Source organism: Haliotis rufescens, unplaced genomic scaffold (assembly GCF_023055435.1).
Source record: "Haliotis rufescens isolate VD_foot unplaced genomic scaffold, xgHalRufe1.0.p SCAF_15, whole genome shotgun sequence".
Lineage (NCBI taxonomy): Eukaryota > Metazoa > Mollusca > Gastropoda > Lepetellida > Haliotidae > Haliotis > Haliotis rufescens.
The window spans coordinates 24471280-24488718 of NW_025963835.1; the positions used below are offsets into that span (position 1 = coordinate 24471280).

Below are 17439 nucleotides of genomic sequence, written 5' to 3' on the forward strand. Positions count from 1 at the left end.
TGTGTGTGTGGCCGCTTGTACTAGTCTGAACTAATGCCGACTTTATGGTACTAGCCCACTGAGATACCAAGTCTAAGTTTAACATGAATACCCCACTCAGACACAGTATAATGGCTCCGAGCCTACCAGTCCTGTTATAGCCACTTAATGCCGAGCGCCAGGCAGGTAAAAACTACGAAGGATGAATGGTGCACCCTTATCAGTTTTCATGCATTCAGTGCAATACATTCCATGCTTACATGCTACATTTGAACCAACTATACGGCAGCATATTTCTACAGGACAACTTTTAGTCTGTTGATGGAAATGGACCACATTGGCTACTGTACTGTCGTCAAGTATATTCAACTGAAAGGGCGAACATGGTGTCAACTTTGGGGATGACGCTCCTTCCTTTGCCCCTGTTTAAGGGCTGGGCGGTGAAGAGATAGCCTTGACGATGATCCAGGATCAGGAAGACTTTAAACTCCCACCACTATGGAAACTTATATGGAAAAAAATAAATGACATGACTATGGATGACCGACGACACGTCACATTGACCATCCCGGAGACATCTCTTATGAGTGTTTGTTTGTTTGTTTGTTGTTTAACGCCAGACAATCCAATGACTGACATCATGAGCATCGATCCACGCATTTGGGATACGATGAAATGCATCAACCAGGTTAGGGAGCCTGACCACCCGACCCGTTAGTCGCCTCTGAAGGCAAGCATAGTCGCCTTTTACGGCACGCATGGGTTACTGAAGATCTATTCTACCCCGGATCTCTTATTCTCTTATGAGTGAGTTGAGAACATTTTTCAGACTTCAGACTCTTGTTCAGAACAGTTCAGGTTCATCATCACTTGTGCGAGTTTACGTCCTTTTGAAGCAAACCCAGCTGATTCTCTTGAGCGATTTGTAATTATGGGGGTGGGGATGGGGTTGGTTCACCACTATCAGCCAGAGACTAAACAATAGTCAAAGCAGTGGAAACATCTAACGTCTCCTCCGTCGAATAAGGCAAACTTCGGTGTTTTTTTCTGTGATTCCAAACCCTACTAGTGGACTACCTCCCGAAAGGTCCGACAATTAATGGCCAATATTATGCTAATCTGCTTAAGCATCTTCGTGAGAATATCAAGGCTAAATGCCACCAGGACAACGCACCTGTACACAAATCTGTTGTCGCCATGGCTGCAATGTATGACTGTGACTTTGAACTCATTGAACATCATCCATGTTCACTAGTTTTGACACCATCAGATTCCACCTTCTTACAAAATTTAAGAAAGAACTGTCTGGCACGCATCCAAACGGAGGAAGCCTTCTACACCATTGGGGTCCGGACACTCCAGCATCGTTGGCAGAAGTACATGGACCTCGGAGATTATTTTGTAAAAAATAATTAACAAACCATCCAAGTGAGACTTTCAGCGACCCTTCGTATAACCTTATTAAATTATGACAAAAACAAATGCACTGTTAACAATAAAAGAGTGAGTGAGAGAGTGAGTTTGGTTTTACGCCGCTTTTGGCAATATTCCAGCAATATCACGGCGGGGGACACCAGAAATGGGCTTCACACATTGTACCCATGTCGGGAATCGAACCCGGGTCTTCGGCGTGACGAGCGAACGCTTTAACCACCTGGCTACCCGACCGCCCCCAATGAAAGAGAAGAAAGCTGTATTCATAATTGTACATAGACATATATCAAGAATAAAAAGATTTTATAAAGCTAATAGTGTTAACTATTATTATTCTATGCTTTGCCGCCATTTACTTCCCTAAGTATTGTTGCAATTTCGTATATTGTTTGTGGATGTGTTTTGGAGAGGATCTTTCGTTGAAAATATGTTTTAGAGAGGGCGTCCAATCCTGTTCACGCATTTGAAACAGTAGTATCTGCTGGTCTTGAGGACGACTGACGCATATTGATCAGTGCCAAACATTGACAAGCAGGTGGTAGTGAGGACACACCGGCCTGGAGGTGCCAACAGCAGTAGATTCAATAGACATCCAAGATATGCACTGATTGTAGCAGGTTTATTGCAATAAAATAGTCAGAGGATACACCTGTAAATCCTACGAACCAGGTACATGCCAAAGTGACGTAAACACAAAGGTGGGATACGAAAGGGTGGATGGATATCCAGATACAAACACATAACGCTTTAACATAGTCTTGATGGCAAACACTATAGAATAAAACATGATTAAAGTGTAAACATTCCTGGATTGAATGTTGGTATGCTGTCACCAGGACCGGATGATATGCTGGTGTCCCCAGTAGCGGGTGGTATTCTGGTCTCACCAACACCCGATGGTATGCTGCTGTCACTAGTACTGGGTGGTATTCTACTGTCATCAATACTCGAACGTATGCTGGTGTCACCAGTACCGGATTGTATGTTAGTGTCACCAGTAGCTGATTGTATGTTGGTGTCACCAATAGCGGGTGGTATGCTAGTCTCACCAACACCCGATGGTATGCTGCTGTCACTAGTACTGGGTGGTATTCTACTGTCATCAATACTCGAACGTATGTTGGTGTCACCATTAGCGGGTGGTATGCTGGTGTCACTAGTACTGGATGGTATGCTGATGTCACCAGTACAGGGTGGTATGCTGTTGTCACTAGTACTGGGTGGTATTCTACTGTCATCAATACCCGAACGTATGCTGCTGTCATCAATACCGGATAGTATACTGGTGTCACTAGTACTGGATTGTATGTTGGTGTCACCAGTACCCGATGCTGCTCCTTTAAGCAATGTTCCAGCAATATGTGGGTGAGATGAGAAAACTCTCCACACAATGTATTTGGGGGATGGAACCAGGGCTACCCCCACCATCCTCTGCACTACAGATGGATGTTGAAACAGCAATCCACTTCACTCGCTGTGGTGAACCAGACTGAATTCTGGTCATCCTTTCGCAACAAGGAGGATTATACAAGTTATATTCACAGCTCCCGGCACACCTCAAATAAGCATGTGAAAGCGAGTTCTAGGGTAGTTCTTAGTTAAAAATGTTTGGTAGACACACCACCAAATTTGATTTTGAGGTTATTCATTTTTTGTTTTTAAGTATGGGGATTTTAATAAGTATATGTTTAATAGAACACGGTGTTTTCAGTCGTTTTAGGATTTTTTATGAAATGTAGGACAGGATGAAATGAAATACATTTAAGATTATAGAAACTCTTGAATAATGCGTGTGCAAAGATTGGTTACATTACAGGGGATGTAAGTATACCATCTAACACTTACTGAAGACTATATATTTATCCTTGTAAAAATATTGTAAATTTTACAAGAAATTGTATATTTATACACTTATCCTACCTCACACTATGCATTTCATCCTTCTTCTTTCGATCCTTATGTGGAACGTGCTTGAACAAAGTTCCCAGCTTCTAAAAACACATCCCAGCATCAACATGGTCACCACTCCAACAAATGGGTATCACACTGTAATCCGGGGTGTTGTGACCTTACACGATATGACCACCCCTGCCACATCTTTCTCTTTCCTAGAGGGCTGTCGGGTAGCCTAGTGGTTAAAGCGTTCACTCGTCTCGCCGAAGACCCGGGTTCGATTCCCGACATGGGTACAATGTGTGAAGCCCATTTCTGCTGTCCCCCACCGTGATATTGCTGGAATATTGCTAAAAGCGCCCAAAAACAAACTCACTCACTCACTCTTTCTTAGAGCTGACAGGCTAGAAAAGCTGTGATGCAGGGGTTGGGTGGGCATAAAGCATGTGAGATAGGATAAGTATATACAATTATAATTACATTATATAAAATTTAATGTAATGACAAAAACCCTCAATGATGGCAGACAGGGTGCAACTGCTGCGTAAGGCCATGGTCGAGGTGTTGGCTCTAGTCAATGTGGATTGGACGTCACAGGGGCAGGCAACCCAGCGAAGGTGTAGGCTCGCAGGATGGTCGAAGAGGTGCGGGAGACTTTCGTGGTGGCCGCAGTAGAAATGTGGGATGAGTGAGTTTGGTTTTACACCTACTTTAGCAATATTCCAGCAATATCACGGCGGGGAACACCAGAAATGGGCTTCACTCATTGTACCCATGTCAGGATTTGAACCCGGGTCTTTGGCGTGACGAGCGAACGCTTTAACCACTAGGCTCCCCAACCGCCCCAAATGTGGGATGAAGTGGCCACAGAGTCTCAAGGTAGGTACGGAGCGCTGTAACCGGGCATATGGAGATATCTCAAGATCAACTGGGCTCAGGATGGACGCCAACAACAACATGGTAAACAAGTGAGCCAGCTGCATCTCGCGATGAAGTCCCAGGCCCGGGAAGACCCTATTCTGTATTCTGTAAACCTAGACCCTGTTAACATCAAGTGCGTGCATGTAACTCACTATAGCAGCAGTGAGAAAGACAGTCTTGAGTGTGGTCAGCTCAAAGTCCTCCCAGCAAGTGGTTCATACTCTGCAGAGGACACAAGGCGGGGGATGACGTTAAGATCCCAAGTGGGCGGCCGGAATCAACCTTCAGCCACTAAAGTTGAACTCTCTGAGCGAATGCTTGTGTCGACGTCAGAAGACCTGGCAGCTGTTTCCATTGGTGTAGAGTGTAGAAGAAGGTGCTGATTGAGTGCCAACAGTACGAAACATTGTATCTTCGACACCTGTCCAGAAGAACTACGTCATGCTCAGTCTGGTGTCAAATAGAGTCGTTGAGTGGAAATCGTCTTGGGACTTTGGAACTTTGACAACCAACCTAGCTGATGTAGAAGCTGTTGTATAAACTCTAGATGTGGCACGAGGATGTCAGGATCAGCATGAGTGTGTTCTATGTACAGTTTGAAGACGATCACCGAAATCCGCAAATGTTCCTGGCTGGAAACTTTGTTCAAGCACATTTCCACATAAGATTCGAAAGAAGGAAGAAATGCAGTATGAGATAGGATAAGTTTAAAAATATGACTTTTATTGATCGTGTTATCTGTTTATAACCTTTCAGGCACAACACAAATACATGTCTTCGTCTGAAAACATTGACATACACCATTTCTCTGTTTTCAGAGAAAAAAACCAAAACAGATATATTGATGACAAATGAATCATACATATAGGTAGTTGTAAGACCAGTAATACATGTGACAAATATACAGGATTTAAAATTGACTGGTGAGAAAAGGTTTGCAAATGCCCACATTAGAAATAGTATATAACACATGCACACACTCAGGACCTGGAATGTAAGACTCAAGCTCAAGCCTTTATTATTTCATCTTGGTTAACGAATAAACGGGGTCTTGGGGTAAAAAATAACCTCAGTGTGGAAAGTTTAAAAAATTAAAATGCATTGAAATACTTCTCAGTTAAGGGTGAGGGCAAAAACATTTACGGTAATTGCTTGGCAACCTCTTACATCGATGATGATGAAAACTGGGAATAAACACAATGTTTTTTGTTTTATTAAATTTCTCAAAGTTTAGGGTCAGCTGATTAACAAACCATGACAAAAGAAAAATGTGCCCTTTGTACAAAGAAATAGGGCATAGTATGCACACACTGAAGAAATAAGTGTTTCAATCTCCATTCTCCTATCACTGCACAGAGATAGATCCACAATGATCAAGCAGGTGCAGTATCTTAACTTAAGTAGGTACGTCAAGGGGTCTTTGTCATAACCCTAAGATAAAACTTAAAGGTATAAGGCATCCCTAGATTCAGTTACCATAGGAGAGTGAGTGAGTTTGTTTTAACACCGCTTTTAACAGTATTCCAGTTATATCGCGGCGTGTCAGCTTAATGTGGGAGGAAAGCCCGAAGTGATTCAGGCTGAAAAAACTTAGAAACATAATCGGGGCAAACCGGGATTCGAACCCACAATCATAGGTTTCCGGCGTGCCCAAGGGATGCAACTCTGCACAGCGAATCGCGGCGCTTTAGCCAACTGGGCCAACCAGCCCCCACCAGGTTTCGAAGTAACGACACCATCTCCAGTTAGCAAAGTTATCACCAACTTAGCACAGAGTTTCTCATTTCCAACAGAATTTCATGAACTTGAATTCAACAACCAAACAAAATAAGTCTTCTGAAAGAATTTGAATTCTACACCTAATCAGAATGAAGTCTTCTGAAATTCAGCATAATCTACATCAACAGACCTAGTAAAAGTAAATGTGATGCAAAGAATCAGAGTGAGTGAGTGGGTGAGGTTTTATTGACTTCTAGCAATATTCCAGCAAAATCAGAGAATTGGGCTTCACATATGGTACCAATGAGGGAATCAAACCCAGGTCTTCAGTATGACGAGGGAGTGCGTTAACCACAAGGCTCCCCCGAAAATAATCAGAAGAATTTCTAAATTAACCTTATGTTGGAAAAGATGGTATCCTGAGTATTAAGGCAAGGAAGAGAAGTCCTTTTGCTACCATGCATTCCCACTTGTCGTGGAGACAAGCCCAAATCAATTCCAGTGATATGGTCGCATCCTTGACAAAACTGTATAATTTGATTTGATGGTTACTTGTAGCATCGTGTCATTCAAACCAGACTCAAAACGAATCTGTGGTGGCAAGTTATTTACCACAATGCCCTGGGCCCCGTTCCACAAAGCAATCTTAGGGTGATTGTAACTTAACAAAGATCGGAATCTTCAGCCATAAAGATACGAAATTTTCCCTTGGAGTGGCCTCCCTTGGTCATGTTTAGCAGACGACGCATTTCCTTGCACACCATAATAAAAGTCGCCATCTTTGTTGTTATGGTACAATATTTAAGATCGATTTTAGCAATCCTAAGTTGGTCCGGAGCAACTTAGCATTTTGATCTTAACTTACAACTCTCTTAGTTAGGATTGCTTTGTGGAACGGGCGGCTGATCGTAACAAAAATTTAAGATCGCATACTTAGTGAGTTACAATCAACTTAGCCCTAAGATCGCTTTGTGGAACGGGGCCCTGGACAATTAAGGAGTTCATCTGGAAAATATTCAAAGGCTGGTACAACGATAAATATGGATGATTTTTATTGTTTAATTATCTCCGTACAATAGGCATATGGACACAGTCATTATTCAAAATTGTAAACAGTACCAACTGCTGTATTCAAAATTGAAAAAAAAACCATTAAATCAATTGTTTTAACGAAGACAATGTATAAAAATGGTCGCATATTTTTCACAGTGAAAACATATCGGAAACAGATATGAAACAAAAGTGTATGAGAAATCTCGCTGATTATTATGAACATAGCAACAAGAAACCCAACAACACAAACTCCTACATCATGACGATGTACTTGTCACAACAGTGAGAATACAGGTAAATTTACACACATCTTAAACAGCTAAAAGGGTATTGCCTTAAAAATTGAAATAAAATACATTTGTAAATCACAAAATAACAGAGCATATATCATGACACGCAGTCGGCAAGCTTCAAATTTTTCGACCAAATCATACGCCTTACATCTCAACAGGTCAACAATGTTAAAAGCAGTTTGAGAAAAATCCATAACAAGAGTTATACAACATAAACATGCAGGCATGTTTTGCTGACATTGCATGAACAATTATTCCAAAGATCTCTCATGTTACAATCTCATTAAAATCGGATCCTAGTTCTCGCTACCGCTAAACAAAGAGGACATCCCATTAGGGGTTACGTCAGAATGTCCTTTAATCCGACCAATCAGAGCATCGCTTACCAGATCATGAAAGTGACAGTCGGAATGTGATTTCTAATCATGCAACCTCGAAAACCTTAACACAAGGTATTCCGAACGATAGTTACGGGCTTAACGACAATCCATACAAACTAGACCATCTATTAGCCATCCCAGAATGTTCTTTTGTTCAGGTTTCAAATTTTTAATCGAGAATTTGTCAAAATATGTTCCCAAGCGAAGTCGCCAATTTGAAATTAGTGCTGTAAAGCACAAGAAATCTGCCTTCTGATTGGTTTAGTCGACTTCTTGTCAGTCATTCCATTGGTCAGTCAAAGTTCGCGCAAGGTGGGTCTGACGTGACGTGTTATGGGGTATTCTCAGATCTTTGTTTAGCGGTAGCGAGAACTATGATCTGATTTTAATGAGATTGCTCATGTTATAAACCATTAACACTCAATATCTTTACGATACGTCAGTGCATGAAGACCAGAAGATACTTTCATGGAAGGTCGTGTCATCTAAACCCTGAGAAAACGTAGACTGCCAAATCTAAATGCAGGATGTGTGTGTTCTTGAGCGGATCTCAGATTTCTAAACCAATTCTGCTATTTGTCGATCTTCGCCACATGAATTCAGAAAAATCGATTTTAACAAAACAATATTCATACAGAACACAAACATTCATTTGATGGTACTTCCATTTCAGTGTAGATGTCATGGCTCTCAGAAACAACAGGGCGTATAAAATATTCACAATATTATAGGCACTGCCTTTATTATTAATACTTGGAACTGGTCCTTTAAGTTCATTTTTTCGAGATCAGGAATTGAAATATGCTGTTCTGGATGCTTCCTTAACATAGATAGGCTGATTAGAAGGTTCACCTGACTAGATCTCCCATGAATGTGTTGTCAGATCTTCATGCAGAGAGGCAATGTAAAGGAGTGAAAGATCTGAATTGAATAACATTGATGTCTGGACATCTGCACAGGGATATGTCACAAACCAGACCATCTTCAAAACATTCCAACTATCACATTTGGTAAACAGCATTTCACTCGGTATTCCACCTCATGATTGTATACTCCTCAGGGGAATGAGAATGAAAATCGAGTGCACACTGATTCATTGACCGGGGTAGAATGTAGAATTTTGAGCATGCCCAAGGGTGTTGATTTGGTGCATTATAAATATGCACATTATTATTATTATTATTGTTATAGAGCCACAGCCCAGTTCCATAAAGACATCTTAGCACTAGGACAACCGTAAGTCCCATACTCGACTGTGACATACGACAGTCGTAGCTTTAAAGATGTCTGTAACTTCCATACTTAACTATGACACACAACTGTCATAACACTAAGACGTCCTGAACTCCCATTCTCAACTATGACATACGACAGTCGTAGCGCTAAGACGTCTGTAACTCCCATACTCAACTATGACAAACGACAGTCATAGTGCTAAGACGTCTGTTACATCCATGCTCAATTATGATATACAACTGTCATATCGCTAAGACATCAATAGCTCCAATACTCAACAATGACATACGACAGTCGTAGCCCTAAGATGTCCATAACTCACATACTCAACTATGAAATACGACAGCTGTATCACTAAGACGTCCATAACTCCCATACTCAACCATGACATACGACAATGGTAGCACTAGACGTCCATAACTTGCATACTCAACCATGACATACGACAATCGTAGCGCTAAGACATCCGTAACTCCCATACTCAACCATGACATACGACAATCGTAGCGCTAAGACGTCCGTAACTCCCATACTCAATCATGACATACGACATGGGGATTGTGTCTTGTTGTAATTTGTGTGGCTATTCTATTTAAAGTGGGCACATATTCCATAGTTTGGTTGCTCTCTACAGGTTTTCTTTGGTCGGCCTGTCTCTTGTTGGAGCAGTGTCACATAATATTTTTGTCATGATGTTAAGAACAACGGATGACATCTTCAATTGTTTCTGACTATGTACTGATAAGACGTCACTGTGTTACGGGCCTCTTGCAAACAATGAAAACAATGGACCAATGGTAGTGAGTGAGTGAGTGAGTGAGTGAGTGAGTGAGTGAGTGAGCGCGTTGGATTTAACGCCGCTTTTAACAGTATTCCAGTTATATCACGGCGTGTCAGCTTAATGTGGGAGGAAAGCCCGAAGTGATGCAGGTCTCAGACGTTTACCACTTCAGTGAAACCCACGAGCACGGGTGTGGTGCTGGCAACCCTAGAAACATAATCGGGGTCTATGGGGATTCGAACCCACAATCATAGGTTTCTGGCGTGCCTAAGGGACGCAACTCTGCACAGTGATTTGCTGCGCCTTAGACGACTGGGCCACCCGTGCCCCCTAATGCTTTATGATGCTAAGAGAGAACACTGAATATAATTTCACCAATATCCAAGCCCCTAATGGTAATATTGATGCAATATGATGTTTATCTCGATAGTAAGGTCATGATATAATGCACAATATGATAGATGTGCCAATAAGTACTTCACAGATGTCAACTGAACAGCTGCTAGATAGGTTTTGTATATACCATTGAACATTTTACAAATCATACAGTACTCTACAACTAGTCCCACTTTGACATTCATGTATCATCTTGTATCGGTACATCATCTGATAAAACGATACACATATCATTGAACAAGGTAATACAAATCACCAACATTCCAGTGATACATAGATGTATTATACTGTATCCGTACATCACTGGATCAAACGATACAATTATCCTGGTACAAAGTTATACAATGCACCAACATTCCAATGATACATAAATTTATTATTATAATACTGTATCGATACATCACTTGATCAAACGATACAATTATTCTGGAACAAAGTTGTACAATGCACCTACATTGCAGTGATACATAGATGTATTATACTGTATCCGTACATCACTGGATCAAAAGATACAATTATCCTGGTACAAAGTTATACAATGCACCAACATTCCAATGATACATAAATGTATTATTATAATACTGTATCGATACATCACTTTATCAAACGATACAATTATTCTGGAACAAAGTTGTACAATGCACCAACATTGCAGTGATACATAGATGTATTATACTGTATCCGTACATCACTGGATCAAAAGATACAATTATCCTGGTACAAAGTTATACAATGCACCAACATTTCAATGATACATAAATGTATTATTATAATACTGTATCAATACATCACTTGATCAAACGATACACATATCATGGAACAAGGTAAGCAATGAGGGTATGAAAATTGTTACAGTGATTAACACTACTCAAACTAAAGGACTATTTGACCCAGAAGTATTCCAGATCTCCAGATAAGCTGTGTATTTCCTTAAAATATGCATAATAAATCACCAAAACCCTAATAATTTGGAGTTTCTTGCATACAAATATGCTGGAACAATATAATAAAACCCAATAGTAAAACAATGCTGTGTGGAATCACCCAAAGTAGCCCTTTAAGCTTGCGTACATAAATATCTTTACTTTGTTTACTGATCAAATGAAGGCATCACCCTGCATCAATATACAACTGACTCTTGTATGGCTGTTGTGAGCTAGGTGACATCAGTTACATTTGGGGCAGTACACGAACAGAAGAAAACTAGAAGTTACCAGAAAAAGCATTTTAAGCAGAATTATCATTAGCAGTAAGATGTCTACTGATTGGTTTAAAAATTCCAATAGACTGGATCCAAGGGAGTTAAATATTCAATACCAAAATAAAACAATCAAATACCCAATGTGAATCATAGTGAGTGAGTGAGTGAGTGAGTGAGTATGGTTTTACGCCGCTTTTAGCAATATTTCAGCAATATCATGGCGGGGGACACCAGAAATGGGCTCCACACATTGTACCCATGTCGGGAATCGAACCCGGAGCGAACGCTTTAACCACTAGGCTACCCGACCGCCCCCTGTGAATCATAAGATGTAGTTATATTCTAAAAGGCCTAATACATTTTCTGAAACCCTGGTATTCTGAACCTTGGAAAAATTCTCCAGATGATTTCAGTGGCTGCTAACTGACACAGGACAACACCATTCTTCATCCCAGCTTCATTGTGAGATGCAACAACACTCACCCCCAGTCCCCCAGCCTGCTCTACACAGCCTGCTCTACACACCCCGAACCTTCTTGCTGAACCCTCTACCTCCATAGGCACTGAATATGGTACATGTACTTCTGGCAGTGTGTTTGATCTGGCCATTTAACCAGGCAAATGAATGATGCTATTCTTGACACTATCATAACTCCAAGTGAATATCCTCCCCGCTTGCACCATCTTCCTGAGGAAAGGGCGCCACTGACTATAAAAGTCCAGTTTCCATGCTTGCTGAACTAGGCTGGAATACTTAGGCTGAAACGTAGTGCCACCAATGGCTATTACAAGTTACGTCCCTTCTATGTCCCTCCTATTGACCAATCAGATTCCATCTCTCATATCACTTGCATTTGCTTCAAACAAAATGGCGGCAGTGAAGAAGATTTCATTGATAATAAAAATCTTTATTGTAATAAAACCATAAACAAGTCTTACCTCACTTAGTGCATCATATCACTTGAGCAGCTTGATTAAAAACATGAAAAGATTTGAGAAACATCTATGGATGCCAAGGTGACAGTACTCATGCTCTCCAAATCATAAAGACCGAAACTCGCCATGTTGTTTACGAACTGGCCTATGAGTAGTAACATGGTTTTGATTGGACAAAGCATAGACCTGTTAGTGCAGCCCAAATATAATTCCAGAAATGCAGGCTTGTTCGGCAAGGTTGGAAACTGGACTTTTACAGTCAGTTAACTCCCTTGCCTTGGGAAGATGAGCTTGCATAGGAATGAGGATAGACACGTTTTTCACTCATTTCAGTCACAAGTTCTCGGTAATCTGTATAATAACTATAATGGACCTTATCAAACTAAGGAACTTCCTTTGGTACTGAGCATCTGCCCCTCCTCCCCTCCAATTCTTGACTAACCCTCATCTCAAGTCCCAACATCTCAATATGCCAACACTTACCGTATTCGACGTAATAAGCGCCCTGCTCTAATAAGCGCCCACGGCGATATTTGCTAACATATTGGCTAGTGAACAATACCAATTAGCACCCCTTCCGATTGATCAATGTACACAACACTTATTTATTCGCGTATAATACATACTTGTGTGTTATATGCACCCTTAATTATGGGCATTTAAATTCTTGAAAAATGTATCTCTCATATATAAACATTTCAGGCTGTCAGCATAAACCACAAAATTTATCTTTCAACTCTTTCAAAATAATATTCTAATAAAAGCTCCCTATTTCTAATTTTGAGAGCGCCCCGGGCGCTTATTACGTCAAATACGGTAATTACCATTTGAAAAGTAGGCTTTTACTGCACTAAATCCGCCTCCTGCTTTTTTACTTGCTCTGTTAACGATGCCATCTCAATCGTGTGAATAGGTTTATTATGGACACAGGACAGAGCTAGATTACACACTCATTCCATGATACACTTATCCTGGGGAACATATATGGGACTGAACATATAATATCAATGTGCATTAAAGATATCAGTTCATAATAACTCATATGATCGCACCACTTTTAGAACATTCTGAACAGTCAGCTATGGATTTCCATGGCAACCATAATAAATAGCTGTGCAGTAAATCACAAGAGCCTCACACCCACTTGTCATCATATGATCAATAAAACTTCAATAAAACCCCAGAATTAATTTCTATATTAAGTGAGACATGTGTGTCACTAAAAGAAACATTTAGTAAACAAATATTCAGTAAACATTTAGTAAACATTTATGTAAGCAAGGGAAATATTAAGTTGCACAAATGGCTGCAGTGGGATTGTGATGCCTTGCCGAAGCTGTTAAAGCAGTATTACACCAACATGTGTATGCTCAATCACCATAGCAACCGGTTCCTGGGATGTGCCAAGTTCCTCATGTGTCAAGCACTTCCTGCAGGGCCTGCAAGAAACAAAAGATCACATGAAATACCCTATTTCCTCTCATCGCGGGGTGCTTATTCTTTGAACGAGGTTCCAAACATGGCGGGTAATGGAGGCCCAGAAATGATGAGAGATAGGCTTTAATATTTCAACGATGTTGTTGCATTAGGTGAGGTGAAATGGGTTAACCTCGCGTCCAAGATTATTGCACTTATATAGCGACATGCATGCACGTGTGTGTGTGGCTGCTTGTACTAGTCCGGACTGATGCGGATTTATAGTGCTAGCTCACTGAGATACTATGCGGCAGGTTAACATGAATACCCCACTCAGACACAGTATACTGACTCCGAGCCAACCAGTCCTTGTTTTAGCCCCTTGACGCCGAGCGCTAGACAGGGTAACAACAAGTACCATCTTTTAACGTCTTTAGGTATGATGCGGCTGGGGATCGAACCCCGGACCTTCCGATCTCCGGGCGGACGCTCTACCACTAGACCATGTAGGCGGTCTGTTGTTGCATTAGCTACACTTCCTGTAAATCTAACATACCTTATATGATGTATGCCGCTTCATTTTATTATCATTCTAAAGATGAGCACTTACAGCTCCAATAATCATGACGTTTTATACTCAAGAATTTAACTTCAGCAAAAACAGACTAATGAACCTGTTTTCTTTATTTTGTAACAACTTATCCATGTCAATATTAAGCTTGTTCATAACTGTAAATCGCTGTTTCCATGCTGTGCAAATTCATGGGTACTTCCCTTTTTTCCAAAATACTTATAATTACTTATAATAACCTATAAAATAATTACAATTTTCAGATTTTTTATAGCAGAAATTGCCTTATCATTTTTATGTGCACAGATCATCCTTCAATTACTTTTACATGCAGCAGCGTGAATCACCACATCACTCAGTTGAATAAGTGAGTATGGTTTTATGCTGCTTTTAACAATATTCCAGGAATATCACGGCGTGGGACACCAGAAATGGGCTTCACACATTGTACCCATGTCGGGAATCGAGCTCGGGTCTTCGGCGTGACGAGCGAACGCTTTAACCACTAGGCTACCCGACCGCCCCTAGACACAATAGAACATACTCTCCTGTCTAGACAATATGGAATACTATGCTTAGTGTGGTAAGGTGACATGAATGAAAGCCTTGGAATTGATACGTGTCTGTGTCTTTGTAATATAGGTCAGTCCCCAAAGTTCCATCATCTTAATTAAAAAAACTGAGGAGTGTTGAACTTTGTTCCTTTGTGAATTTTATGTAGAAATCTGTTCCAAATTTGTTCAAATAGTTTCGGCATTTATTAGCGAAGTTCCTGTCCAAAGTGTCAAGCATAGGCATCATTGAGTTCCACTAGAAATCCCTTTACATATCCATTATGTACGGCCAGGCCTCAAAGTTTTTGGGCCAATAAAGTCAGGCCAATAGTGTTGGTAGCCAAAAGCATTTGAAATTATTTTTAATCAAATAACTACTATTGTATATAAGTGAAAACTGTACTTGATTCTTGTTATTTGTGACTCGAACAATGATGCAATTTATGTTACTATATTATATAGGTATATCCTTGCTATCCTTTTCTACTTTATTTCAGTTATTACATTTTTCATTGGGTAACCAATAGTTTATTCACTCATACATTCATCTCTATTGGGTTTTTCCAAAAATGAGTTAACATTTAAAGGTTTCAAAAAACTGAAATGATGTTTCAGATGTATATAACGGTTCTAAATATAGGCCTGATTCTGAATGTAAATTAGCTCGTAATTGTGTTTCGGAAATTAGCTCTGTTGTACACATGCTGTTTTTATACATTTTAGTTTTTCATTTAATGCATGCATTTCTGTACGCATGTTAATTGAAAGTAATTGGGTTTTGAATATTTTGGGGGGATATATTTACGCAAATACGCAGCTTATCTGTAACTCTGGTATATATACCGCCTGAGAGTTGAATTTTGTTCATAAAATCTCTTAATGTCCTTCAGCTGTTTCCTGTCAAGAAACACATGGCTAACTCTTCAAAGAATAAACTCTTTCTTGAGAAAAAGTTTACAACTGCACAGGGATGGTATCAGTTTAAGGGCAACAGTGCCGATGTCTTACCAGGGCAACAGTGGATATGTCTTACCAGGGCAACAGTGCATATGTCTTACCAGGGCAACAATGCAGATGTCTTACCAGGGCAACAGGGCATATGTCTTACCAGGGCAACAGTGGATACTTTCTACAAGGGCAAAAGCGCATACTTGTTAACAGGGCAACGGTGGATGCCTGTTAGCAATTCACACTTGTTACCAGGAGAAACATTAACCAGTTTCCACCATGGCAGCAGTGCATACTTGTTACCAGGGCAACAATTCACACTTGTTACCAGGAGAAACGTTAATCAGTTTCCACCATGGCAGCTGTGCATACTTGTTACCTGGGTAACAGCGCATACTTGTAACCTGGGCAACAGTGCATACTTGTAACCTGGGCAACAGTGCATACTTGTAACCTGGGCAACAGTGAATACTTGTAACCTGGGCAACAGTGCAAACTTGTAACCTGGGCAACAGCGCATACATGTTACCAGGGCAACTATTTACACTTGTTACCAGGAGAAACATTAACCAGTTTCCACCTTGGCAGCAGTGCAAACTTGTAACCTGGTCAACAGTGCATACTTGTTACCAGGGCAACAGTGGAAACCTATTACCAAGACAAACTGCATATTTACTACCAACTGTACAACTGTGCAGCAGGTGCACACGCATACTGAGGTGTTACAAGGCCTACTTTTCTGGCATGGTGGGGCAGGGCGAAGGCAGCGCGGTGGATCTCGGGGCTGTAGTACTTGAGAGCCATGCTGTCCAGCTGATCGGAGGTGAAGTTCTGCTGGGGCTTCTTCAAGTCCAGACTCTGTGCAACAAAACAAAACACTTGAACTGACTTGTCACAGCAAGGGTTGTGCTTCTTTAACAGAACAGGCGTGAAACCAAGCTGCATGTAACTGTTGTGTGAATGCACAGCTTGCGTGGTGCAGTCAACGGTTGGCTGGAAATGCAATTATAACGCACACTGACGCTTTGTGATGTTCTTGAACCAGCCTAGTGTGGAGAGTGGCATAGAACACATCGACAATTTATGACTCATAAAGATGTTGTGCATCATTAACCTCAATGCAAAGGGGGCCTTTTGAACAAATACACCAATGTTCAGTGCACAAAATGTTAGCATAATGTTAGGACAAAAATGAAACCTGCAGTCTATCAGCATATGATAGAAAAATGTTTTTAAAGAAAACTCAAAAACACACCTAACGTTTACATGGTTTAATTTAGGAAGCAAAACATGCATGTTTTGTTTGTTTTGTTTGTTTTGTTGCTTAATGTTAAACGCCGCATCCATCAATCTTTTTCAGCTATATGAAGGCAGTCTGTAAATAATCGTGTCTGGACCAGACAATCCAGTGATTGACATATTGAGCATTGATCCAGGCAATTGGGATGTGATGACCTCCATCACCCAAGTCAGCAAGCCTGACCACCAAATTCTGTTAGTCACATGTTAGGAGAAGCATGGGTTGCTGAAGACCTATTCTCACCCAAATCTTCACGGGTTTAAACATGCATGTTTGACATAGCAATATCAAGCACTGGACCACATTATGCAAAACAACTGAATATTTTGTACATCTATAACTATCTGAGACTGACATCATATGACTACTGAAAGAGATAAAAAAAAGTTGAATCATAAGAACAGGTGAATGAGAGATTCGGGGGCTGA

General features: G+C 40.7%; 1 protein-coding gene across 3 annotated transcripts in view; it reads right to left on the reverse strand.

Moving 5' to 3' along the window:
* Nucleotides 1-12919: 12919 nt before the first annotated feature.
* LOC124150993 (spermidine synthase-like) overlaps nt 12920-17439 on the reverse strand; it is a 58403-nt gene continuing 53883 nt past the window's right edge. For all 3 annotated transcript variants that reach the window (XM_046523211.2, XM_046523212.2, XM_046523213.2), the window contains 2 exons: nt 16447-16569; nt 12920-13661 (listed from right to left, as the gene is read on the reverse strand). In XM_046523211.2, the coding sequence (XP_046379167.2) occupies nt 13635-13661; nt 16447-16569 (150 nt within the window). In that variant the 3' untranslated portion in view covers nt 12920-13634. The remainder of the gene's footprint in view (nt 13662-16446; nt 16570-17439) is intronic.